Source organism: Trachypithecus francoisi, unplaced genomic scaffold, assembly GCF_009764315.1.
Source record: "Trachypithecus francoisi isolate TF-2019V2 unplaced genomic scaffold, Tfra_2.0 Lachesis_group0, whole genome shotgun sequence".
Classification (NCBI taxonomy): domain Eukaryota; kingdom Metazoa; phylum Chordata; class Mammalia; order Primates; family Cercopithecidae; genus Trachypithecus; species Trachypithecus francoisi.
Genome location: NW_022681453.1, coordinates 65,444,787 through 65,472,043, shown reverse-complemented (window position 1 = coordinate 65,472,043; position 27,257 = coordinate 65,444,787). Strand labels below are relative to the sequence as shown.

The window sequence follows — 27,257 nt, the reverse complement described above, 5'->3', positions numbered from 1 at the left end:
TTCTGGAATGCAGGAAAAAGACATTGTTTGGACAGTTAGTGGAATTTGAATGGAGCATACTGGATTAGATGGTAGTGTTGTATCAAGGCTGATTTCCCGATTTGGAGAGTTCTATGTGGGTGATATAGGAGTGTCTAGAACACATACTCAAGTACTTATGGGTGATAGGATGTTACACACAGGTTGTTCTCAAAGTTCAGAAAAAACAAATGATAATGCATATAAAAACACAGAGAGGCTTAATATGGTTGCTCATGCCTGTAATCCCACCACTTTGGGAAGCTGAGGTGGGCAGACTGGTTGAGGCCAGCAGTTCGAGACCAGCGTGGGCAACATGGCGAAACCCTGTCACTACAAAAAATACAAAAATTAGCCGAGCTTGGTGGCAAGCGCCTGTAGTCCCAGCAACTCAGGAAGCTGAGGTGGGAGAATCGCTTGAGCCCAGGAGGCGGAGGTTGCAGTGAGCCAAGATCGTGCCACTGCACTCCAGCCTGGGGCACCAGAGTGAGACCTTGTCTCAAAAAAACAAAAAACACTGAGACAGTAGGAAATGAAACAAATGAAGTAAAATGCCAATAATTGGGGAATCTGAGTGAAGAGAATAGGAGAGTACTTTGTACTGCTCTGGCAACTTTTCTCTAAGTTTGAAATTACTTCAGAAAAAATTATTTTCTAAAAATCACCTAAATACTAAGCAACCACTGTGGGGATACAATAAGAAGGAAATATAACTATTATCTGGTTTTCTAAACATATTATTTTGGGTGTGAGACCTCAGGATCTGCTGGAAGAGGTGGGCTTTATAACCACAAAGACATAACATTTGTAAGAAAACATATCAACAAGGGTGCACAAATGAAGGTAACTTGAAAGGGAACAGCAGATTAAACACTGGCCCCAATCTGCCTCCGCATCAGTATTGTCTTAAGAGTGTAAACACGCCAAAGGCAAGGTCACAAACTTGCTTTGAAGAAGGGCTAGCTTAGTTATAAGGCAAAATAAAATTCTTAATAAATGCTTTAGATTGGGATAATAAATGAAGATTAAGATAATGATAGTTCCCATTAGCAGGGCTAATTATTCCTTAAGAATGATAAAAGTAATTATGCATAAATTTTCACCAGCTAACTGTGAAATTATTTTAGTATGTATAAAGAACATACGCAGTTCTGTGTGAAAAGCCAATTATATCTCCGTTAGGAACCTCAGGACACAGAACTCAAAAACAGTTATATAGAAATTTGTCATTAAATTTTTGGGGAAAGATTAGGTTACATTATACCCAGTAGGTAGCTAAGATTTACCTACTAAGCAGCAGGCACTGTTCTAAGTGCTTTAATGTGTTAACTTGCAGACCATTCCCTGAGGGGAACCACGGGGCCTGGGAGACTAGAACAGCTCCTGAGGAACCAGAACAGCCTCCTCAGCCCTCAACCGGGCAACTGAGAGATGACCCAGTGGTCACAGCACTGTCTTCCCTCTGCCTTAGCAGTTATCCCACTATATGGTATTTGCTGTCTGCTGGATTCTGCTTGACTCATACTAGGCTGGAAGCCCTGTGAGGGCAGCAACTGCATCCCTCCTTTTCTCATGTGTCTTACTTAGTGCTTAGCACAATACCTGGGGCACAGAAGATACCAAATAAATATTTGTTGAATGAACAGGAATGAAGAAATAATAGACGGCAACCCATCTGTAGTCTCAGCAAATGTGCTCTGACTCGGCTGGAACAGCCTTGGGTGGGAGGGCAGCTCCTAAGGGGCTGCAGTGCTGGTGCCGGTTGGTCCGACAGCTGAGGGCTTGGGCTGGAGAACAGGACAGTTCTGACAACAATCTCGGTCCTTTACCTTGATTAAGCTTTTTTGAACAAAAATGTTAGTCATTTGGTTATTTATCTAAAAGGAATTTCATCCTTGATACTGAAATGCAATAGTAATAGATACAAACATGGTGGTTTTTTTTTAAAAAAAAAGATATCTGAATGAGTATGTAGGGTTTTTTAAATCTTTTTATTTTTTTGAGACAGAGCCTTGCTCTGTCTCCCAGGCTGGAGTGCAGTGGCACAGTGTCAGTTCACTGCAACCTCCGCCTCTCCAGTTCAAGTGATTATCCCACCTCAGTCTCTGGAGTAGCTGGGGACTACAGGCATGCGCCACCACGCCCGGCTAATTTTTGTATTTTTTGGTGGAGACGGGGTTTCACCATGTTGCCCAGGCTGGTCTTGAATTCCTGACCTCAAGTCATCCACCCTCCTCGGCTTCCCAGAGTGCTGGGATTACAGCCATGAGCCACTGCGCTGGGCCTAGTATTAGTCTTTTCATACAACAATTTTATGTATAAAGTGCCCTTTATAATTTATTAAAAATACACAATAAAGTGCCTGCTAAACAAAATACTACTCCTAAATGTGAGTTATAAAAATATTAATATTTCTTCCCCTTTAAAGGAGAGACTAATGTGCAACATAGATTTTTTTTTTTTTTTGAGATGGAGTCTCTCTCTGTCGCCCAGGTTGGAGTGCAGTGGTGCATTCTCGGCTCACTGCAAGCTCCGCGTCCCAGGTTCATGTCATTCTCCTGCCTCAGCCTCCTGAGTAGCTGGGACTACAGGCGCCTGCCACCCTGCCTAGCCAATTTTTTGAATTTTTAGTAGAGACAGGCTTTCATCGTGTTAGTCAGGATGGTCTCGATCTCCTGACCTCATTATCCGCCCACCTCGGCCTCCCAAAGTGCTGGGATTACAGGCGTGAGCCACTGCGCCCGGCCAGATTAAAAAACAAAATCCTACAGTGACAAAGGAAACTCGTTAAAAAGTTCTTACCATTACAACACCTATAACTGAGAACTATTTTTTTGATGTGAATAATGGCCAAGTTAAATGTTCTGGCCTATCAAAACAACTCTTGGTCACGAAGTAAGCTTTTCTGAACATGCAATGAAAAAATACATAAGCATGCAATCAACAAGCGATACATGATCGATTCTGCATTTATGACAAGGCCAGAGATGCAGATCTGAATGCTAAAATGTTCCCATTAGTCCAACTTTAATGGTTCCTATGTGTTCAGACTATTTTCTGGAAAACATGAAGAAAGGATGGTCGGTACCTCAACTACCCTAGCTTCACCACCACTGGCCTCTACTCCAATTGAGTACAACTCTGGAATCAAACAGATCTCCAGACTTCCTGGCTGCATGTCCTGAGGCAAGCTGCTTATCCTCTTTGATCCTCAGCTTCCTCATTTGTAAACTGGAGAGATCAGAAAAACATATTAAGTGCTTAGCAAAGCCCTTGCCATTTTAGCAGTTACCATTATTATTCCATGAAGGGAAAAATTCAATTTATTGAGATCCTACTATCTATGCTAGTCACTGCTGAGACTCCATACAACCTGATGGCTGCCTCTTAGGCTTCATTATGAAGAAATGCTTTGTGTTGTTCTTGTTTTGCTTTTTGTTGCCTAAGTATTGTTTAAAAGATGCCATATCTCCCTCTACTTGAAGGTTAACATACGTGTACCAACTCTGAGATGTCTAAGGATTTCACCAGCTGCTAGTCTTTCCCAATATTCTTCCTTAGTCCTGTTTGATTTGCTCACCTCCAAAAAGCATGTTATTAACTGGAAAGCTTTCATGCAACTATTACCTTCAACCCAATTCAAACACAGACACTGCATCAGAATGGAGTCATGTTTAATCCCAAGTCATATTTAATCCCAACCTTCATCATATATCTAGTCTAAATATTCTATGAAGTGATAGTCCTTTAACTCCAGCAATGACAGCCCAGAGAACAATATTCTCAGCAATTGGTGACTGTGGCCCCAAGGAAAGAGCTGGGGCCTACTCATCCCACAGTCTGCCCCCAAATCTCCAAATGCAGTGTCCCACTGTGCCCACCCAACACTCCGGAGGCCACTGACAGAAAGGTAACTGAAATGTCAAAAGAACATGAAACTGGCAATATATTTTGTGAAATGTCGTGGTTCTTTCTGTTCTATGACTGTGATAATTGCAAAAATTTCAAAAGGTGGGAAAAAAGGCTATGAACACCATCTCTTGGAGCAGAAATATCAAAATGGTGACCTATGGTCCCCAACCATAGATGTTCTGTTTGGGCTTGTACAGTGCTTTAAAAATATTTGAACCAGATTTTAAAAATTAGGAGATTTCTCATTTAAAATATCTAGATTTCTGCCTTTTCTTAAAAAAATTAGATTTTACAATACTGAATCTGTCTGGCAACCTCTAGCTGAGGTGCACACTGACTGCTTGTGTGAGATGGCATGCACCCTCCAGTCACCATGCTTTTCTTCCATGTTCTTTTAAAATCCTGTGGGACAGACCTCTGCCGCCAATAGATAGCCTCTGCTACAGATGATAAAGTGCTACACAAATGTCATGCAACATATTCGAAAACTCTAAAGTTTTAAAAACTTTAGTTATTTAAAAGTCTGATTAGTTTTTACACTTGAGGCTCTGAACATACTTTCCTTTAAGGCAATGACCTTGGCAAAAGATTCTTTAAACCTGACCTAACAAGACAGCACCAATGCAGAAGGCAAAAGAGATTCACGATTTTCGCATTTTGGGTTATTCTGGTAATAAGCCACAGCAAAGGCCAGGCACAGTGGCTCACACCTGTAATCCCAGCAACTTTGGGAGGCTGAGGCAGGCGGATCACAAGGTCAGGAGTTCGAGACCAGCCTGGCCAATATGGTGAAACCCCATTTCTACTAAAAAATACAAAAATTAGCCAGCGTGGTGGCACATGCCTATAAGTCCCAACTACCAGGGAGGCTGAGGCAGGAGAATCGCTTGAACCAGGGAGGTGGAGGTTGCAGTGAGCCGAGATCCCATCATTGCACTCCAGCCTGGATAACAGAGTGAGACTCTGTCTAAAAAAAAAAAAAAAAAAAAGCCAGAGCAAGAAGATGTGAGAGGGAGAAGATGCCAAAACTTGTCCTGCTAAAAAACAAACATTTATGGTTTGAAGAAAACAAAAGCTAAAACTCTTTAATGTGGCAAGCCTAATAATTAGTTTTTCTGAAGAAAACAAAAGTTAAAAATCTTTAGTGTAACAAGCCTAATAATTAGTTTTTCTTCCCCTCTAAAATGCAAAGCATGCCCTTAGCGTGCATACACACAAATCCACACATGTACACCAAGGCACATCTTACAAATTCCGGAAGTACACCAGGGTTTTACTCCAGACTTGGAAAGAGTCCTCTCTCTGGAAAATGCAGACAGCTTAGTCATATGCTTTATTTTTTCTGTGATGCATCTCAGTTTGCAGTGATAGGTTTTGACTGCAGGGCTTCTTGATACGGGTAAGTTTAAAAAGGTTACTGAACTCTCTTCCCTGAAGAAATGGAAATACACTGTATGGATATTTCACAGGAGTGATGGGGGATAATTTTTTTACGTTCCTCTATGGTCTTTAAGATTCCCAACGAGATCAGTTACCTGACTGAATTCACGGTGCGGCACAACTATCAACGGGTTATAGGTACTGGTATTCTTGTCATATTTACGTATTTTTAATTAAATTCTCAGATATCCCCTATTAGTATTTCAAAATAGATTTATTTTGAAAAAGCTACACTACATAAAGGACTGACGTTTTGGCAAAGAAGCAGGTAATAAGAGAGTTCCTCCTCCCACAAGTTTTCAAATGAATATTAATCAATGCTTTAAAAATGCCACCTATTGTACTGTAGAGCACATCTGCTTAAAAGTAGTTTACAGGTAATAGTTTCTAACTTTTCTTGGCTTTGCTGACACAGTTTAACATGCTCACGATGCATGCCAATCACCTCACTTTTACAGTGAGAAATGCGAATCTTCAAATTCAGTGGGATAATAATGCTGACTGTACTCCTATGGCATATTTTAACTCAAACAGGAGAGAAAAGCCATGTGAAATGGTTTCCAACAAAGGCAAACTTAGCAGGTGAATCCACTGCAGAGGCCAAGCTGCAGTCCTCCGAGAGGTGAGGCCCACTGCAGAGGCCAAGCTGCAGTCCTCCGAGAGGTGAGGCCCACTGCAGAGGCCAAGCTGCAGCCCTGAGAGGTGAGGCCTGTATGGCCTCCTGACTCATCATTTAACCAACTGCTACCTCTGCAGTGCATGAAAAGAACCCCATCAACACCATTTCCCACACTTGCAATTAGGATTTTGTATGACAGTTTAATCTAATCTAGAGTACTAAAAAAACCCCTTAATTTAAGGAATACAACGTATCAATCATACCTTATAAATTTTGTTTCTTTAAAAGAAAAATTTAACAGTCTTTTACATACACGTAAGATAAAATATATGAAAATCAAACTGCCTGAAATCGAGAGAATGGTAAATAATGTCATACTGAATAGCCAGAGCTACACTGTCCAATAGTGCAACTTCTAGTCATATGTGGCTATTTAAAATACAATTAAACTGAAATTCAATTCCTCAGACACATTAACCGTATTTCAAGTGTTCACATATGGCTAAGAGCTACTGTATTGAAGAATGCAGATACACAGAACATTTCCAGCAATGCAGAAAGTTCTATTGGACAGTGCTGGGGTAGAAGAAATACCCACAGGAAACATGTTGGTAACCAACAGCTTTCCATCACTGTATGGTATTAAAAAGTTACTTTTTTGTCTTGAAATAAATAAGCACCTTAATTTATTTCACTCTGAAGTCATGGATGAAAGCTGGTTGGAATGTTAGGATTCACTTACTGGTGACTGCCCACTGATAATACAACTTGACAACATAGTTTGAACACAGAGCCTTGTTTCCCCATGTTATTCATTAATTTAAGCTGATCACATATAACCACAGCTAAAAGCACACAGGCTCCTAGCCTGGAAATCTCGTGTGCTTATTTGGAGAACTACTATTTTAAGCCCAAGGTAATGATTTTTTTCTTCCTTCACTCTCATTCCTTTTCTATGACAGTTTCCTAAAGTGAAAAGTCAAGCATCTTTGTTAATCCCAGAACTGCAAGTAACTAGAATTAGCTCTAAAGAGGCTTCCCACTATTGGGAAGTAGCATCAATACATATGTTAAGATACCACTCGACAGTATAGACACATCTTATGCTTGAAGAGAATGAAGTCCAACAAGCTTGTCGAAAATTTCACCATCAAAAATAAGAGTAATGCAGGAGACCCCATGGATACATCCAGAAGATAAATTAAATGAGAGGGGGTTAGTATAATATTTTAGAAGGCTAACCAAAATGTTAAATGCACTGAAAAACCTAAAATCTGGAAGTCCTGGGACAGAGGGAGAAGAAGAAGTTGATCAGTGTTCAATCCTGAAGGGACTGGCGTCTGCCAGGACAGTCTGAAATGGGGTAGGCTAGGGCAGGGACAGCTCTGAGTCTTAGGGGAACCTCAGGACAGTGGGACATTTTTCTCTGGGGCTACTAGGTCAGGACCTGGTCATTCCTCTCCTGAATGAGATTTCCCCAAATTAAGATAACTGTGCAGAATATATTAAGATATATTCTGGTATAAATGTCCCTTCTCACATGAGAATTGACAACTAGGAATGGTGCATATCAGATTTTAGCCCTTGCGGTAAGAGACCAAAAAAAAAAAAGGCCCTGAGAAGCTTCCCATGTCTAGGTGTTTGTAGGGGCAGAGTCACCATGGGGAGGAGGGCACAAGGTGCAGTGGAGGCAAGTCCAGAGTAGAAAAAGATTAACATTAAAGACAAGTGAAACCAATTTCCTGATTTTGCTGCGCTTAGAACCTATCCAACTATTACTTGACAAAGAGGTTCTGTATAAAGTACTGTATAAAGTGGTGGTAACATTGGCTTCTGTGGTTTAAGAAGATGCTTGCTTGCTTTCTCTCTCTTTCTTTCTTTTACACGTAACTAAATTATCATCAGAGGATACTATATTTTAAACAACAACTGAGTTCTGGTGGAATTTTTCAAGGGCTATAAAGGAACTAAGACAACGGGGGAAAGATGCAACATGGGATGACAGAAGTGAGCCCACTCTTGGCCAGTGTGGTGGCTCATGCCTGTAATTCCAGCACTCTGGGAGGCTGAGGCAGGAGGATTGTGTGAGGCCAGGAGTTGGAAAAGAGCCTGGGCAACGGTTTGAGACTGTACCTCTACAAAAATAAATAAATAAATAATAAAAAATGAGCTGAGTGTGGTGGTGTGCACCTGTAGTCCCAGCTACTCAGAAGGTCGAGGCTGGAGAATAGCTTGATCCCAGGAGTTTGAGACTGCAGTGAGATTATTGTGTCCCAGCCTCGGTGAAGACAGGATGACAGAGCGGGATCCTGTCTCCAAACAAACAAACAAACAAAACAAAAAAAGAGAGAGAGAGAAGTGAATCTACACTGAACCTAAAAGATCTAAATATTTTTTCAATATTTTGAAATAAAATCTTTACACACAGTACAAGGAAAATGTTGGAAAGGGACAGGCAGAAAAACACTGAGAGAAAAATAGACATTCTGATTTTGCCAAAACCATCTATGCTAAATATAGGTAACGGCAAAAGGAACCAGCTAGCTATGAGATAAGCAACACAATCTTTAAGTGGAAATGCCACTAAGTGCTGCTGCATTTATCTAGGAGCTGCCTCAAGTTTGACAGTGTCTGATTAACAATCAAATAAGGAGGTTTTTTGTTTTTTTTTTTTTACCTTTAAGAGAGGTGCCAATTTTAAAATGAAGGTGATGTAAATCCACCTACAAGAATATTTAAAATAGAAAGTAATCAAATAGATGGAGTAGGGTGGAGGATTTTAGACATTCAGCTTTTAGCGGGGACAAAGGATATTGAATGTAACTCAATGGCCTTTGCTAACTGAGCTGCAATGTCACTGTGGACAGGGCATTGGGGCTGGACGACAGGATGGCACAGCTTTGGTCCAAGCGCAGGGCCCAAGGAAGAAATGACATGCCTCTGACACAGCATCTCATCTCCTCATCTGAATGATGGGGGTAAGAAGCTGCCTTTCTGCCTCACCATGACACCATGTTCACAGATGGCGCATGCTGGGAAGTCCACAACACAGCCATCAGGGATAACACAGAAGGCGTGCGGCCACAGGAGACACGCCAACCAGGGAAGCGGCCTCAGAGGCGGGAAAAACACAAGCACACTGTGACTCAGCTGGAGGACCCAGCAGGGAGGAAAAACCCCAACAACCAAAACAGGATTGGGAGCAGGGGCATTAGGACATTATGTATCTGGTGTTTTGGCTTCTACAAGAGTGGAAAGGAGGGAAAGAGAAGAAAGGAAAACTGTTCTCTCTCTGAAGGAAGTGGCACTCCTCTGCACAGCAGCTGCTGGCTGCTTTGTAAGGGTTTCAGGAGCTGCTCAGTGAAAACCTGCATGAGTTCTCTCGATAACTGCCACCTTGTTCTCATATATCCTTTTCACTTCATCTTCACAAAAACTGCCGTATAGCAGACAGGGCAGGTATCAGTATTACTATTTTACAGATGAGAAAAACAAGACTCGGAAAGTTGAAGTGCTTCATCCTAAGTCACAAGGTAAATGTTAAAGCCCAAACTCATCAACCCTTCACCTAAATTTTCGGTGCTAAGCCTCCACGTTCTAGAATACTGAGTCCTAATTACCTAGAAAAGAATACAACTGTCCAGGTGAGGTGATACTTTTGAGGAATCCCAGGAAGAGCTGCTGGCACTGTCTCCTCAGGTGGGAATGGCCTCTGAAGTGATCTCCCTGACGGCTCTGTGAAACGATCTCCCTGACGTCTCTGTGAGGAGACCTCCCTGACGTCTCTGTGAGGGGACCTCCCTGACGGCTCTGTGAGGGGACCTCCCTGACGGCTCTGTGAGGGGACCTCCCTGACGGCTCTGTGAGGGGACCTCCCTGACGGCTCTGTGAGGGGATCTCCCTGACGGCGCTGTGAGGGGATCTCCCTGACGGCGCTGTGAGGGGATCTCCCTGACGGCTCTGTGAGGGGATCTCCCTGACGGCGCTGTGAGGAGATCTCCCTGACGGCTCTGTGAGGGGATCTCCCTGACGGCGCTGTGAGGGGATCTCCCTGACGGCTCTGTGAGGGGATCTCCCTGACGGCGCTGTGAGGGGATCTCCCTGACGGCTCTGTGAAGAGACCTCCCTGACGGCTCTGTGAGATCTCCCTGACGGTGCTGTGAAGAGATCTCCCTGACGGCTCTGTGAAGAGATCTCCCTGACGGCTCTGTGAGGAGATCTCCCTGATGGCTCTGTGAGATCTCCCTGACGGTGCTGTGAAGAGATCTCCCTGACGGCTCTGTGAAGAGATCTCCCTGACGGCTCTGTGAAGAGATCTCCCTGATGGCTCTGGCCCACAGCATGAAGCACATGCCCACTACAGACCCTTCCCAGCAACTCCACCCCAGTGTGAGGCAGTTTGATTCCTTGGGTCTCTCTCTTAAAAAAAAAAAAAAACCAAGGTCAGTCATGCTTTTTCAGTGCAATGATTTCAGATCTTCCTCTGCCTTAAGGCAGGCTCCTCAAGCTTCCTCTTACCTAGTCATCAGCAAAGATGCTGGATTTTGGACAGGGTGCCAGAAATTCCACAGTACCTTTGCTTAGCAGTTTAAGGGAACTCTAAGGCTTTCGTTCCTCAAGAATGAAACAATGGCTCTTGGAGTTAGAAAAGAGATGCTGAGATTGGGTTAGGCTTCAAGTCAACTAAGTAGAAAAGTAAATTAAAATCAAGAAGGGAATGTCACAAAAATTACAGCACAATACATAGGTATCTTAGATCATTTCTCAAACCTTGGAATTCTTAAAATTATTTGAGAAGCCTAATAAATATTCAGATTCCCTGGTCCCACTCCCAGACATTCTGTATCAAGTGTAAGGTCGGTCCTGCAATATGCGTTTTTAATAAGCTCTCTGGGTAATTATGGTCCAAATAATGCATACATCTTAGTTTGAGAAAGAGTCTTAGAACTTTTAAGGAGAAAGGCTAATTGGAAGGATTCATCTCAGAGCACTTGAGCAGTAAAAAAACAGAGAAGCAATGTGTTGCAGATAAGCACCTAGGGCCCACAATTGATGTGTACATCTGATGTACCGATAATTCAGCAGCAGAATCATATCCTAACATGAATATGGCATGGTGGAACTGCTAAGGAGGAAAAGCACCTATGGATCTTATGCAGGCATTTTCCACTCCATAGGGGAGTGAGAGAAGTCAGCAAAACAAAAGTTAAAAACATCATGTTTACGTCTGGTTTTCTTGTTTTTTGTTTTGTAGCGATGAGGTCTCACTATGTTGCCCAGGCTGGCATTGAACTCCTGCCTCAGCCTCCCAAAGTGCTGAGATCACAGGTGTGAGCCACTGTGCCCGGCCGTCATTACGTTTTTAAAGGGTGAGAAGGTGGCAGCTCTGATGCAGCAGAAAGACCCTGGATTTAGAATCCAATCCTGACGCTGCCATTTGTTGGGTGTGCAATAGTCACTTTGCTGCTGTAGCTTCCAAACTCTAAATGGAGGCTACAAGCTACCTATCTCAAGGCATGGTTGTTAAGAGAATGATCATAACATTCTTTAATAAAGCCCTCTGTAAACTATAACACATCAAACAAAAACCAATACTATTATAAAAAACTGGAGGTTACTTTCTTAAACACTAATTACAAGATTTTTGTAAGCATCCTGCTGAAAAGTTGGTAAGAATGGTAAGTTCAGTGTCACAAAGCCCAGCAGCAAGACAGAAGGGGCGGGACGTAGCTGACTTGTTTTGCCAGAGCTTCTGTTTGTTCATCTATATAGTCTCTTGGAAAGGAAAAATGTGGATGGGTTATTAGCTATGTTAGGTCAAGGAAAAGCATTTGAGCATACAGATCACAATTCTTTTTTTCTTTTCTTGCTTGTGTGTATTGATTCAAATTTTTTCATTAATATCCTGCTGATCATGGTGTCACACTAGCTGATGGGTGGATCCTTATACGTCATAAGAGAAAACCATCAGATCACTTTTTAGTTTCACAATGTACATGATGACATTTATGTGACTAGCATTCCATTGGGTAGAGAATTAAAATGGCAATCAATGATGCATGTCCCATAGGGTTTCTTTTTTTTTTCTTTTTTTTTTTTTTGAGACAGAGTCTCGCTCTGTCACCTAGGCTGGAGTACAGTAGCGTGGTCTCGGCTCACTGCAAGCTCCGCCTCCTGGGTTCATGCCATTCTCCTGCCTCAGCCTCCCAAGTAGCTGGCGCCCGCCAATGCCATACTACAGATACCTGCCATCACGCCTGGCTAATTTTTTGTATTTTTAGTAGAGACGGGGTTTCACTGTGTTAGCCAGGACGGTCTCGATCTCCTGACCTCATGATCCACCTGCCTCAGCCTCCCAAAGTGCTGGGATTACAGGTGTGAGCCACCACACCCGGCCCATAGGGCTTCTTAAAAGGAAATATACCTCATGTGAAAAAAGTACAGTCTAGTCTGAAAAGGTTATATAGGCTATACCCTAGCACATCATGTCCAGGTACAGAAAAACAAGGGAAATGAGCAAAGAAAGTGGGCAGGGCAGCGGAGTGGAGCAGGAGTCCAAATTCACACGTAATGTGATTAAAGTGAAGAATTCTTGTTCACTTTAGAGGGGAATATGATGTAAAAAGAAACTAAGAAACGAGAGTAGTGTGAAAATAATTTGAACATTACTACAAGAAAGCGAGATATATGTGATTAAGCAGTTATTTCTAAGGTCAATTTCCTTATGCATTAATTATACAGTTCCCACCATTAAAGTAAGCAGAGCTGAATATTAAGGAAAATAAAGATATTTTTAAGATGCTTCAGGAAATCGAAGAATAGAAGTCATATGTGATGTTGTACAGAACAAATTGAATTATAGCTAATATGAAACTCCAAGGCAGGAAAAATAGCATTTGGCCAAGAGAAGGGGCCAGGGAACAGGTGACAGATAGCAAGCACTGGCCTCTGAGGGGCCACAACAACAGGCTTTTCAAGGTGACAGATAGTAAGCACTGGCCTCTGAGGGGCCACAGCAACAGGCTTTTCAAGTTAGCTGTTGAAGACACAGGGCAGGGATAGAGGGCACCTACTGCTCTAAACAAAACCATGAATGAGGAGTTCTGTGCAAAAGAAAAGAGAATGAGGAGAAAAGAACTATGATCCTAGGACAGCAGAAATGCTGAAGTCCAATTACAAGTGGAAACAGTAAGTTAACTCATCAACAGTGCATATGTAAAAACAAGAGGATCCAAGAGGCGATGGGAAGACAATAAAATATACTGTACTACATTCTTCAGAAAATGATATGCCTTTTCTTTTTCTTTTTTTTTAAGCAGGTAAATAAAATATGTTAATGTTAACAGAAATTGAGTCACTCTGGTTGCAGAGAAACAATTTTGAATACGCAAATGTAATGAGTACATAACAAATTACTGTAAAACTCAAATGTGATAATGTATGTGAAACCGTCTGTTACATGTTAAGTCCTTTGCATCTGGCAGGCAGCGTGGCTGTGGAGGATGACACCAGGTCCGTGTACCTACAGAGACATTTAATAACTTTGCAAGCCAACCAGTTTCAATGATCTACCCAGGAAATCCTGGCAAATGTTGCTAACAGCAACTTGACTAATAGAATTGCTTGATTTGAGTTGTAAGGCATTTTTGATGTACCTGTCTACCTGCTTTGGCAGATGTGCTCATAAGCTGAGGAGTGGTCACTAAGTGGAAGGGAGGAAGCAGAGCCCATAAAGAATCTATCAACTGGTGGATTAGCACTCGGACAATATCTGACTATATTGGCAAAGTGATTGGATACTTCATAGTGAACAATATTTTGACTTCATGTACCTAGCACTTAATTACTGAAAGTACATACTTACCCATTTAAGAATGTAAATGAGTTACTACTACGAAGAAGTTTTAGGTCACTGGAGACTATTGGAAGATAAAATCACGAGTTGTTGGTTAAAATGAAAAGGAAATGGTATCTACACAAAAGTATGGGAGGAAGAAATATCACAGTCCTTGCTTATCTGGAGTTTCACTTTCTGTAGTTTCTGTTACACCTAGTCAACCACAGTCCAAAAATATTAAATGGAAAATTCCAGAAAGAAACAATTCTTAATTCTTAAGTTGTACACTGTTCTCAGCAGCATGATGAAATCTCATGCTGTCCCAATCTATCCCACCTAGGACATGAATCTTCCCTTTGTCCAGTGTATCCACACTGTATATGCTACTGGCCCGTTAATCACTTAGTAGCTAACTTGGTTATCAGTGCTTGTGTTCAAGTAACCCTTATTTAAAAACGGCCCCAAAATGCAAGATGCTGGCAATTCAGATACGCCAAAGAGGAGCCATAAAGAACTTCCTTGAAGCGAGACAGTAAAAGTTCTCAGCTTAATAACGAAACAAAACAAACTGTATGCTGAAGTTGCTAAGACCCACAGTAGGAACAAATCTTCTATCTGTGAAATTGTGAAGAAGGAAAAATAAATTTGTGCTAGTTTTGCTGGTGAACCTCAGACTGCAAAAGTCGCGGCCATAGGGCATGATAAATGCTTAGTAAATATGTAAAAGGCATTACCATTTGTGGGTGGGAGACATAAACAGAAACGTGTTTCAGCAGCAATCGGGTTGTGTGCTATCCACGGTTTCTGGTATCCAGTGGGGGTTTTGGAGTGTATTCCCCTTGAATAAGAGGGAACTACTGTATAGGTTTAAAATGATGACTTGGGCCAGGTGTAGTGGCTCATGCCTGAAATCTTAGAATTTTGGGAGACTGAGGCAGGCAGATCGCTTGAGCTCAGGAGTTTGAGAGCAGCTTGGGCAACATGATAAAACCCCGTCTCTACAAAAAATACAAAAAAATTAGCTGGATGGGGTGGCACGTGCCTGTGGTTCCAGCTACTTAGGAGGCTGAGATGGGAAGATTGTTCAAGTCTGGGAGGCTGAGGCTGCAGTGAGCCGTGATTGCACCACTGCCCTCCAGCCAGGGTGACAGAGCAAGAGGCCGTCTCAAAAACAAAACAAAAATGCAGATGCCCAGAGTTTAGTGTGCTAGATACGAACAAGATATCAGAAAAATATAACTGAGTTGCAGACCACATCCACACCATCTGAACCTCCATGAGAACTCGGATTATAGGACTTCACCATTTAATCAGTCTTCTCTTTAACAACACTGTATATCTGGGGTATGTTTTCCACTATTAACCCAGTTCCTACAGTGAATGTGAGCTTTATCTCAGCTATACTGATATGACCTGGAACTCTGACCTGGAAACTCCCTAGCCATAACAAACATGTGAATCAGAAAAGCTGACTAGTGTTTGTTAGTGTTGACATTACTTTATTTTAGTCTATATAAACACTTACCTCTTTGACGCTATGTGTTACTGCCCATATTAGAAAAACTCTTGACATCACCTGGAAAGAAGTCAGGACAACAGAAGATGGAACAATTCCTGAAAGAAATTTTAGGTTGGACAAATAAATGTATTGTACTAAGTTTCAATATATAATACATCTTCTAAAACATTACAATTTAAATGTTTAGAGCCAAAATGATCTTGAACAACTGAAAAGTGTGTCTATATTGCTATACAGACTAAGTTTTCAATGTAGTCAGTATTAAAACAAAGTTTTCTCCCTAAAAACAATAATATTTTTAATGGTATTACAAAACCATGGGATCCAGGTGCCTTTCTTAACCCTCTCAAAACCACTGACCAAGTACAGTATTTTTTACACTTACTGTATAGACGGAGAAAGCAAAAGCACTACCTAATCTTTAAAATAAGACTCATTTTACAATATGGGTTTCAAAACAAATAGGCAACAAAGGATGAGAAATCAATCCTATTCGTGTCTAATGAGTGCTGGAAGCTCATGGACATCAGACTTGATACACTATCTAATGGTTAAGTTAGGTATCTTTTATTATCTACTTGAATATTTTGCCAACAAGCATAACAACATAAAAGACTAAAATATTTTTTAATTTTTTAAATCACCTTGTTCACTACAAGCCCTGGCACAATTATCCTCCCAATGTCCTCAAGTTATAACACTGGAATGATCTTTGATTATTTTATTTATTTGTTTTTTGAGACAGAGTCTCACTCTGTCACCCAGACTGGTGTGCACTGATGCAATCTCGGCGCACTGCAACCTCCACCTCCCAGGTTCAAGTGATTCTTATGCCTCAGTCTCCCAAGAAGCCAGGACTACAGGCACATGCCACCATGGCCGGCTAAGTTTTTGTATTTTTGGTAGAGATAGGGTTTCACCATGTTCGCTGGGCTGGTCTTGAACTCCTGACCTCAGGTGATCCGCCCGCTTCAGCCTCCCAAAGTGCTAGGATTACAGGAGTGAGCCACTGCTCCTCACCATGGTAGCGTACACCTCTAGTCCCATATCTAGGGAGGCTAAGGCAAGAGGATTGCTTGAGTTTGGGAGGTTGAGGCTAGTAAGCTATGATTGTGCTACTGCAATCCAGCCTGGGTGACAGAATGAGGTCCTGTCTCAAAATAAATAAATGAGTAAAAGTAAATAAATACGCAAATAAATGTATAAATGAATTACAAAACCTGGTTATATAATTGTGTAATACAGCTAACAAAGCTAATCAGTAAGTCAAACATTTAGTGAATGTATTTAGCCAGATCACACTTAGATGGGACAATATGCAGCTGTGGATTTCCTCTAGAAACCAATCTTTTTTAAAAACATGTATTGAAGATCGAAAGCTCATATACTACAAAACAAGGCTTATGTTTTAAGCCATTCTTGTAAAATAATGTTTAATGGCAGAATTGTACTCTTCCATATTTCTATTATAACAGACCTATTCTGAAAATTATATTTGGCTTATTAAAATGTTAAGTTTCATTTTGCTGGGAGGCGGGGATTAATGAGGTTGAAGCAATAACTACCTACCCACCTGTAAGGAAAGCACCCATACAGAGGAAGCCTTTGATTTCTTTGATTTCAAACAACAATAAAAAAATAAATAAATAAAATAACTGAGAATTAAAGGATTTTTTTTTTTTTTAAAAAGAGACCAGGTCACCCAGGTTGGAGTACATGACGCCATCATATCTCTTACTGCAGCCTCACACTCCTGGGCTCAGGCCATCCTCTCGCCTCAGCGTCCCAAGTAGCTGGGACCACAGGTGCGCCATCATGCCCAGGTAACTTTTTAAAGGTTTTATAGAGACAAGGTCTTGCTATGTTGCTCAGGCTGGTTTCGAACACCTAGGCTCACACAATTTTCCTGCCTTGGCCTCCCAAAGTGCTAAGATACAGGCATGAGCCACCATGCCCAGCTAAGAGTAACTTTTTGTTTGTTTATTTTTAAACAGAGTTTCACTCCTGTTGCCCAGGCTGGAGTGCAATGGTGCGATTTTGGCTCACTGCAATCTCTGCCTCCCGGGTTCAAGTGATTCTCCTACCTCAGCCTCCCGAGTAGCTGGGATTATAGGCACGCACCACCACGCCCAGCTCATTTTTGTGTTTTTAGCAGAGACGGGGGTTTCACCATGTTGGCCAGGATGGTCTCGATCTCTTAACCTCGTGATCCGCCCACCTCAGCCTCCCAAAGTGCAGGGATTACAGGTGCTAAGAGCAACTTTAAACAAATGGAACTAGAAGGTCTAGGGGCAAAAACTGCAATTCAGCTGAACACAGGTTTATTAATTATTCCCTCTCTACTATAAATCACCCTTCTCTAGGGAATATAAATTTGTATTTGTCTCCCTTTCAAAAATGCCATACATAAATTAAGTGTTTTTCTTTTCTTTTTTTCTTTTTTTATGAGACAGTCTCGTTCTGTTGCCCAGGCTGGAGTGCAGCGGCATGACCTTGGCTCACTGCAACCTCCGCCTCCCTGGTTTAAGCGATTCTTGTGCCTCAGCCTCCTAAGTAGCAGGGATTACAGGCATGTACCACCATGCCTGGCTAATTTTTGTATTTTTGTTAGAGGCGGAGTTTCACTATATTGGCCAGGCTGGTCTTGAACTACTGACCTCAGGTCATCCACCCGCCTCGGCCTCCCAAAGTGCTGGGATTACAGGTATGAGAGAGCCACCACACCTGGCCAACAGTGTTTTTCTTAAAAATGCTTTAGTATCCACACACACACACAAAATATTTATTATTTAGTGTATTTCTCACCAGCCTTCTAAGCATATTTTAAAACAGTTTAACTTCTACTGTTTATATTGTCTTTTGCTTTTCTCATTTAAGATTTTAAGAATTTTCTATCTTCTCTTCTTCAAAAGATTTTAGCTTAAATCATGATATTCCTTTGAGTGAATATGTTTGTTTATTCTCCTTCTGTGGGACATTTAAATTGCCTCGAATTTCTTGATACTATCAATGAAGTAATGAAGCATTACAAATAACACTCAAAATTTGAGGCTTAGACCTTTTTTTTAAAAAAGGATTATTTCCTTGGGACATTTTCCCAGAAGTAGAAGTACTAGGTCAAATGGCATGAATGTTTTTAAGGCTCTTGAAATATATTGCCAAATTGCTTTCCAAGAAGTTTATTATCAATTTATACTTCCACCAGCAATACACAAAAGTGCCTGTCTTAGCACGTCCTTCGCAGTAAATTTAAATCTTTTTTGTTGTTGTTGTTGAGATGGGGTCTTGCTCTGTCGCCCAGGCTGGAGTGCAGTGGCCGGATCTCAGCTCACTGCAAGCTCCGCCTCCCGGGTTTACGCCATTCTCCTGCCTCAGCCTCCCAAGTAGCTGGGACTACAGGCGCCCGCCACCTCGCCCAGCTAGTTTTTTGTATCTTTTTTAGTAGAGGCGGGGTTTCACTGCACTGTGTTAGCCAGGATGGTCTCGATCTCCTGACCTCGTGATCCGCCCGTCTCGGCCTCCCAAAGTGCTGGGATTACAGGCTGGAGCCACCGCGCCCGGCCCAATTTAAATCTTAATACGTAATGAACGAAAAGCTGATCATACATTCTAATTGATGTAGACGTCAAGATGTTTCTGGTCTTGCCTGCAGGTGCTCCTACCATCTCTATCCAGTGAACTTGCCTACTTAGAAACCTTCATTTCCCCCAAATCATGTCATTCAGACCAACTCTCACTTAGTTTCTCTGTAGCATAGACAACTCCTTCAACCAGTCACCCAGCAAACAGCAGTTCAGGCCCTCACCTGACAGCACAATCTCAAAATGCCTGCTCTAACGGACCAGTCAAAAGGCCAAGAGCTCTATCCTTAAAATTAAGCTAAAGAACAGAGGGCCACATAGACGGGCCATTATTATCTTAGCTCTGAATAGAAATGGCATCACCAACTTGGGCTTATCATTATTATCAGGTGAATTTCATAAGAAACTGTCAAAAAAGGCCAGGCATAGTGGCTCATGCCTGTAATCCCAGCACTTTGGGGGCCTGAGGTGGGCGGATCACCTGAGGTCCGGGGTTTGAGACCAACCTGGCCAACATGGTGAAACCCCGTCTCTACTAAAAATACAAAAATTAGCAGGGCGTGATGGCAGGCGCCTATAATCCCAGCTACTTCAGAGGCTGAGGAAGGAGATCTCTTGAACCCGGGAGGCGGAGTTTGCAGTGAGCCGAAAATGCACCACTGCACTCCAGCCTGGGTGACAGAGTAAGACTCCATCTCAAAAAAAAAAAGCTGTCAAAAAGTATTAATATTATCTTATTTGCCATAGGAATAGTATACAGTATAATGTCCACCCTATCACTCAAACCTCTCATACAGGTAGGAAATTTGTTTTAGAGCTCAATTTTAAGAAATGTTTGCTCCTTTCCAGTAAGAATTATATAACTCAGTCACCCTCTTTAACTTGGTAGCCAGAAACTTTCATGCCAGATTTGAAGCATACTATAGTGTGATATTTTGTGTATGAGCTACCACAAATCCTTGTAGAATGTAGAATATAGATAGACAAGACAGACTAGATTCTCTCTTTTTTTTTTTTATTAGACAGGGTCTCACTCAGTTGCCCAGACTAGAGTGGCACAATCATAGTTCACTGCAGCCTCAACCTCCTGGGCTCAAGCAATTCTCCTGCCTCAGACTCCCAATGAGCCAGGACTACAGGCATGTGCTACCACACCCAGCTAATTTTTGTATTTTTAGCAGAGACAGGGTTTCACCATGATGCCCAGGCTGGACTTGAACTCCTAAGCTCAAGAGATCTGCCCGCCTCAGCATCCCAAAGTGCTGGGATTATAGGCATGTGCCTGGCACATAGATCCTCCTTCTTCCTGGCACTTCTTGCAGTCAATCCCACTGTTTTTGCATTTATATGCCATTACTTCTTATTTGAGCACAATGACATAGCATGTTAAAACCCAAATACAGACATTTTTGTTGTTGGCTATTTAAATTGGTTGTTTACAGACGACAGAGATTCTGGAATCCTACTAGTAAACTCTCAATGGACTAAAATTCATTCAAAAAAGATGTACCAGACATCTACTACTTGTTAATACTTGTGGAGTGCCTACTCTGTGCCAGGTACTGCTCTCCACACTGGGGATGCAAAGGGAAGACAGTGTCCCTGGTGGGCTCACACTCCCAGGCTATGACTGATATGTTTTAGCATAGTTCTCAAAAATAAGACTTTTTCCTGAAGGTGATGAGGGGTGACCAAACATTTGTAAACAGGAGGATGGCATGATTACATCTTGGTTTCAGAAAGGTATCTCTGTCAGCAGTGCAAATCTTTGGCAAGTCAAGGTTATAACTTGAGAAATAGTTATGGGAATTTATGTTGAAATGGCAATGAAATTTTGAGGCAAAAACACTGGCAGATAAAAGAAACATAGTGGTGTGTGTGTGTATGTGTGGGTGTGTGTGTGTTCAGCAAAAGCTGTATTAAGGCGATCTGGCAATTGGTTGCTTGCTTCCCCTGTGTGTGTGTGTGTTAAGCAAAAGCTGTATAAAGGGGATCTGGCAATTGGTTGCTTGCTTCCCCAGAATGAGGATGCTCTGAGGACTCCCCAGACCACTGAGCCCTGAAAAGTTGGGCAGCACTAGAAATCCTCCCTGCCTGGTGCAACCTTCAGATGGGGCAGCTTAGTGAGCTTGGGAGACTGGCTATACCTGACAAAGACCAGGTTGACAGTTGAGCACAGTCATGCACCACACAATGGCATTCCAGATAACGATGTACTGCATATATGATGATGGTCCCATAAGATTATAATGGAGCTGAAAAATTCCTGTTGCCTAGTAATGTCCATTGTTAACATTATAATGCAACTCATTACTCATACGTTTCTGATGGTGCTGGTATAAACAAATCTATTGTGCTGCTAGTCATATAAAAATATAGCACATTATATAAAATAGTCATATAAAAATATAGCACAGTACATTACATACAGTACATAATACTTGATAATGATAATAAGCGACTAACTGGTTTATGTATTTACTATAATTTTCATTGTTACTTTAAAGTACAATCCTACTTACTTAAAAAAAAAGTTAAGTGTAAAACAGATTTTGGTAGGTCCTTCAGGAGGTATTCCAGAAGAAGGCATTGTTACAGGAGATGGCAGCTCCATGTGTGTTACTGCCCCTGAAGACCTTTCAGTGAGACAAGATGTGGAGGCGGAAGACAGTGATAGTGATGATCCTGTCCCTATGTAGACGTAGGTTTGTGTGTGTGTGTGTCTTCGTTTTTAACAAAAAAGTTTTAAAGAGCAAAAAAAGAAATTAAAAATAGGAAAAACCTTACAGAATAAGGATGTAAAGTATTTCTGTAGAGCTATACAATGTGTTTGTGTTTTAAGAGTTTTACAAAAAGCAAAAAAGTTAAAGAAAATTAAGCTTATATCATGTACCCTACAACTTAAAGTATAATAATAAATAAAAAAAAAAGAAAATTAAGCTTATATCATGTACCCTACAACTTAAAGTATAATAATAAATAAAAAAAAAAGAAAATTAAGCTTATAAAGTAAGAAGGTTACAATAAGCTAAGGTTAATTTATTATTGAAGAAAGAAAAATATTTTTTATAAATTTAGTAGCCTAAGTGTACAGGGTTCATAAAGTCTACAGTAGAGCACAGCAATGTCCTAGGCCTTCACATTCCCTCACCACTCAATGATTCATCCAGAGCAACTTCCAGTCCTACAAGCTCCATTCAAGTGCCATTTTAAATCTTGTATACCATACTTTCACTGTGCCTTTTCTATGTATAGATACACAATTTCCACAGTGCTACAACTGCCGTACAGTCCAGTAACCTGCTGTAGAGGCTTATAGCCTAGAAGCAACAAGGTAGACCATACGGCCTATGCGCGTAGTAGGCTAACATGGCAACAACAGAAATTAGATCACAGAATCTCCCTAACCAAATACAAAATATACTGAATCAAAAGTAATAACATTAGATCACAACAACAGCATCAACAACAAAAATTACCAGCAGCAACCAAAAAGAAATAGGTACAACTTAATGCCATGTATTTTAAAACATGTTAGGAAAAAAAAGATTATGGCACAGTCTCTTCCCCCAAAAGTAATATTGGTGATTCAACAAAATCCTGAATGTTCATTAATGAGCCATATTTGGAGAGAAATACAAATTTCTGGCTAGAGTGTGACAGAACTGGAGGCTGAACAGCAATGGCGAAGTGGGGGAAGTGACTAACTAGGAGCCACCTCATCCACGCTGAGCCTTCCAGGCCCCACATTGAGTTGGAGACTGATACAAAATTCTCTATGGAAACCAGGGACGCTTCCTTCAGGGTTGAGGAATCCTACAACAGGGCAATTAAATCTCAGAACAGAAAGCAGTGCCCACATATTTAATACATAGCTCATTCATGTTGCTTAAGATTCAAGAAGTATAAAAAGATACACAGACAAAATTCTCCCTCCCAATCCCATCACTGCCCAGGTCCCTTTTCCACAGGTCACCGATTATTAATTCCTTGTCTAGCATTCAGAGATAAAGTATATAAAGCAAATATGTAGGTGAATGTATAAAGACATATTTATATACATTCTTTTTTCAATTTTTTATATAAACGAAGCATTTTATACACATTCTTCTATACCCTGCTTTTCTTCCTTTAAAATCTATCCTGAAGATCTTCCTATATCAATACGTAAATTTTAATGACTGAGGCTTTATAATGTTTTCATAACCATACACTCTCGTAACCTGTACCCCCATGTCCTCAAGGTGTAGAAAAATGTGTAAAACAGAAAAACTTAAATCCTTAAATTGTAGCTCAGAGGGGAAAACAGCTGAATCTGAAATGCAGGCAGGGAGAATTTGGTAATACCTCTGTCAGAGCAAATAAAATTGCTGGACAGAACTGCTAACACTTCAGCAAGATGAAGAGACATGGCAGCAACACAAAAGGAATACAAGAAAACAAGGAAACAAAAGGAAATCGCCCATTGCATCCAGGGGGAAAGTCAAAGATTAAGGCAACTGGAAGATATTATGGAAAACAAAGACAAACCAACATAAGGATAACTGTTATCCCCAATGTCGGGGACGCCACATGGAACAGAAACCTGAAATGAAAAAACTAAATCTGCACTGAAAGAACACACAGTTGTTCCACATAACAACTGATAGTGAATGACTAAAACTGAGAAATTGCTTGGTTACAAAAAAAATACTTCAGAGATCCAGACCAAAAAAATTACCTACAAAGTAGTAAAAACTCAGCCTGAGTTTAGACTTCTCCACAGCAACACCCAAAGTAAGAAGGCAGTGGAGCAACACTATAAAGGTCTGAGGCGAAGAGAGTATGTTCGAGGATATCATACCCACCCAAGAGGTCATTTCAGTATTACAATAAGGCAAAAAGTGGACATCACCAAATGTGAAAGAACTTCACATACAATGTTTATGTGACCTTGAGAAACACAAGCTGTCAGAAACTCAGCCAAATGAAATAAATCAAAATAAAGAACTCAGGAATGGAGAAGTCATAATAAAAATGCCCATGGTGGGCACTAAATCCATTCAAATATAATATTAAGACCAAACAATTACGGTAATTATGGTCATAGACTATATTATAAATGCTATGAACAATAAATTAGTAACAATTTAAAAATAGGAGAGAGGGAAGAGATACTAATTTCCTTAATAGTATTAAGAAGTATTGCCTAAATATCCTTAATAGAGTTAAGAGATGTTATGTAAAATGAAAATACAGGTAAACACAATTAGAATCCAGAATTTTCATAACTTTTTTCTTAGGGAGATATTTTAGTAAATAGTGTTGCCCGGCATGGCAATCCCGGTGCTTTGGGAAGCTGATGTGAGACAATCACTTGAGTCCAGGTGTTTGAGACCAGCCTGGATAACACAGTGAGACTCCACATCTACAAAAAATTTTTTAGAAAAACAGCCGGGCATGGTAGCGTGTGTCCGTAATCCCAGCTACTCAGGTTGAGGTGGGAGGAACGCCTGAACTCAGGAGTTTGAGGCTGCATTGAGCTATGATGGCACCAACTGCACTCCAGCCTGGATGAGAGAGCGAGACCCTACCTCAAAACAACAAATACACACACATACACACACACACACACAGTAAAAAAAAGTTTTATAATTTATTTTTGATGAACAATGTTTTTAACAAAAAAATGTCTTTTTCATGATAGTATAAGCTATGTCTGTCTACCTACTGTTTCTTTCTCATATTAATAAATATGTGAAGAGAATGCTCTCTGGAATGACATTTAACTAATACTAATGAAGATTAGCTCTACTGATAGAATTTAGAATAATTTTAAACTCTACTTTGTACTTTTCCACATTGCCTAAACTTTTAAAGAACACAAATTAAATTTTCAAAATTAAAAAACATCATTATTCTTAACAATAAATTAAACTTTTGGCACTAGCAACAAGATAATTCTAAAAGTGAACCACTTCTAATCTTAAACAGAAATTTTCTTACTTTGTGTTAGAGTACAAGCTAATCTCAGGGTAACAGAAAATATTTCTGACCAAAATAGAGGATGGGATATAAAACAGGAGCCGGAGCAGATTCAAACACAATGGGACTCAGGGGAAGAGGATGGCTGGTGTTTTCAGAGAACTGACAGAGGGCAATTCTCTTTTCTTTTTTCCCAGAACATAGAAAACTGGCCATGTCTCTTGGGGCTGCAGCTCCCGACCACCCCCAGAAAGCAATATTCAATACATTTCACATAACATTTAGGTTACTGGGTTTTGACAAAAGAAATTTGTCTTAGACTGAAGCCAACAGCAAAACTATGGTATTTATAAGTTCTGTGGATTTACCTGAAGTTGGTATTTCTGAAATATGTACAAAACTTTAAAAGGGCACTATACTTCCTTTGTGCTAAAAGGATAGTGTTACTACATATATTCATGCTTAATTGTAATGAAACAGAAATGAATATTAAAGGAGAAACATAAGAAATCAAGTATATTGATACTTCATGTGTCATCATTGGTAAGAAGTGTGGGGCTAGACTGAAATCTTTTCCATTTAAGTGACAAAACTAAGTACAGAGGTGCTTCTTAAACTAGGGCGTGCATACCCAAAAGATGTTAATAGTGGTGTCCAATCCAGTGACATCCTACTAGTGAGTGGTCAACTTACTCAAACTCAGCTACATGAACTCAACCAAAACAAAATGAATGGAAAAATAACTTAGTGCGGGCAACTGCACTCAGCATTTTAAGACGTGAATATGTGCACCAGAATGAACGGTGGTCTTAGCTCCCTCGCCTCTCAGCATGATGATTGTGATGTTACTGTTCTTTACACTACCCTTTGGATAATGTAATTTTAATACAACATAGTTCCTTAATGAGAGCCAATTATATCATAAGGCATTCAAATGAAGGAAGAATGAACACTTTCAACTGGAGAATAAAGCAGCTGTGCTATGCTAGGAGCCGATACTAAGTTGCACTGTGATGTATGAGTAATTTAAATTTAAGGAATTTTTTCATAGGAATTTTATCCCTATATAAGCAATTCTACTTCAGAAGATACAGCCATTGGATATATAATCATTATATCTTCATGGAATATTGATTTTCTCTGAAAACTTTGGGGGAAATCCCAAAGTTTGGGATTTTTACATTAAATAGATAAAAGGGGACCCAAAGGTGTTTCATTAATGGCAGGCTACCTTGCCTTTACTCTCAAAACCTTCTGGGGTGAAACTATATTCCCCATTGGTATTTAGAAAACTTGGAAAGAAAAGCTGAAAGAGCACTATAATACATAATAAAACACACATATGGGGCCGGGCTCAGTGGTTCACGCCTGTAATCCCAGCATTTTGGGAGGCCAAGGCAGACAGATCACTTGAGGTCAGGAGTTTCAGACAAGCCTGGCCAACATGGTGAAACCCTGTTTCCACTAAAAATACAAAAATTAGCTGGGCATGGTGGTGTGTGCCTATAGTCCCAGCTACTCAGGAGGCTAGGGCACAAGAATCACTTGAACCCAGGAGGACAAGGTTGCAGTGAGCCGAGATCACGCCACTGCACTCCAGCCTGGGTGACAGGGCGAGACTCGGTCTCAAAGAAAAACAAAATTAAAAAAAGTATGACAGAAGTTAGGCTCAGGGAAAATAAGGGTAGAAACAATAACTTAAAATCATGAGAGAAATTAATACCTAAACAAATGCAGAGAGGGCCTGTACACTTGTTCAAGGTGGACCACAAACTTGGTTCTGAACTCCTTTACAACCAATACAATGAGAGAAAATAATCCAGTTGTTCAATTCATAGTGTCCATGAAAGAAATAAAACCTGGGCTGGAGGCGATGGCTCACGCCTGTAAACCCAACACTTCAGGAGGATCACTTGAGTTCACGAGTTCGAGACCAGCCTGGGCAACATGGCGAGATCTTGTCTCTACTAAAAAAAAAAAAAAAAAAGACAGGCATAATGATGCATACCTGTAATCCCAACTACTCAGGAGGCTGAGATGGAAGGATCACTGAGCCGAGTCTGAGGCTACAGTGAGCCATGATTATGCCACTGCACTCCAGCCTGGGGGACAGACAGCCTGTCAAAAAAAAAAAAAAAAAGAAAAGAAAAGAAAAGAAAGGAAAAAAAAATCCCGGTGCTTGTTTTTTTTTTGAGCTGTGTTCCTATATATTAATGAATTTGCTGTACTGGCTTCTAGTTCACTGGATGTTCTTTATTTATTTTCTCTTCTATTTCCTCCATTTCAGATGGCCAGCTGTCCATATACCCACACTAGCATCTTACTCATCCACTTATTGAGGTTAAAAAATAATAAATTGGTTTCAAG

At 40.8% G+C, this 27,257-nt stretch overlaps 1 protein-coding gene across 3 annotated transcripts in view; it reads right to left on the bottom strand.

The window, feature by feature from the left end:
* The window catches only part of HACD2 (3-hydroxyacyl-CoA dehydratase 2), a 94,644-nt gene that overhangs the window by 20,942 nt on the left and 46,445 nt on the right, over positions 1–27,257 (bottom strand). For all 3 annotated transcript variants that reach the window (XM_033211002.1, XM_033211003.1, XM_033211004.1), the window contains one exon: positions 15,352–15,440. In XM_033211002.1, coding sequence (XP_033066893.1) covers positions 15,352–15,440 — 89 coding nt within the window. The remainder of the gene's footprint in view (positions 1–15,351; positions 15,441–27,257) is intronic.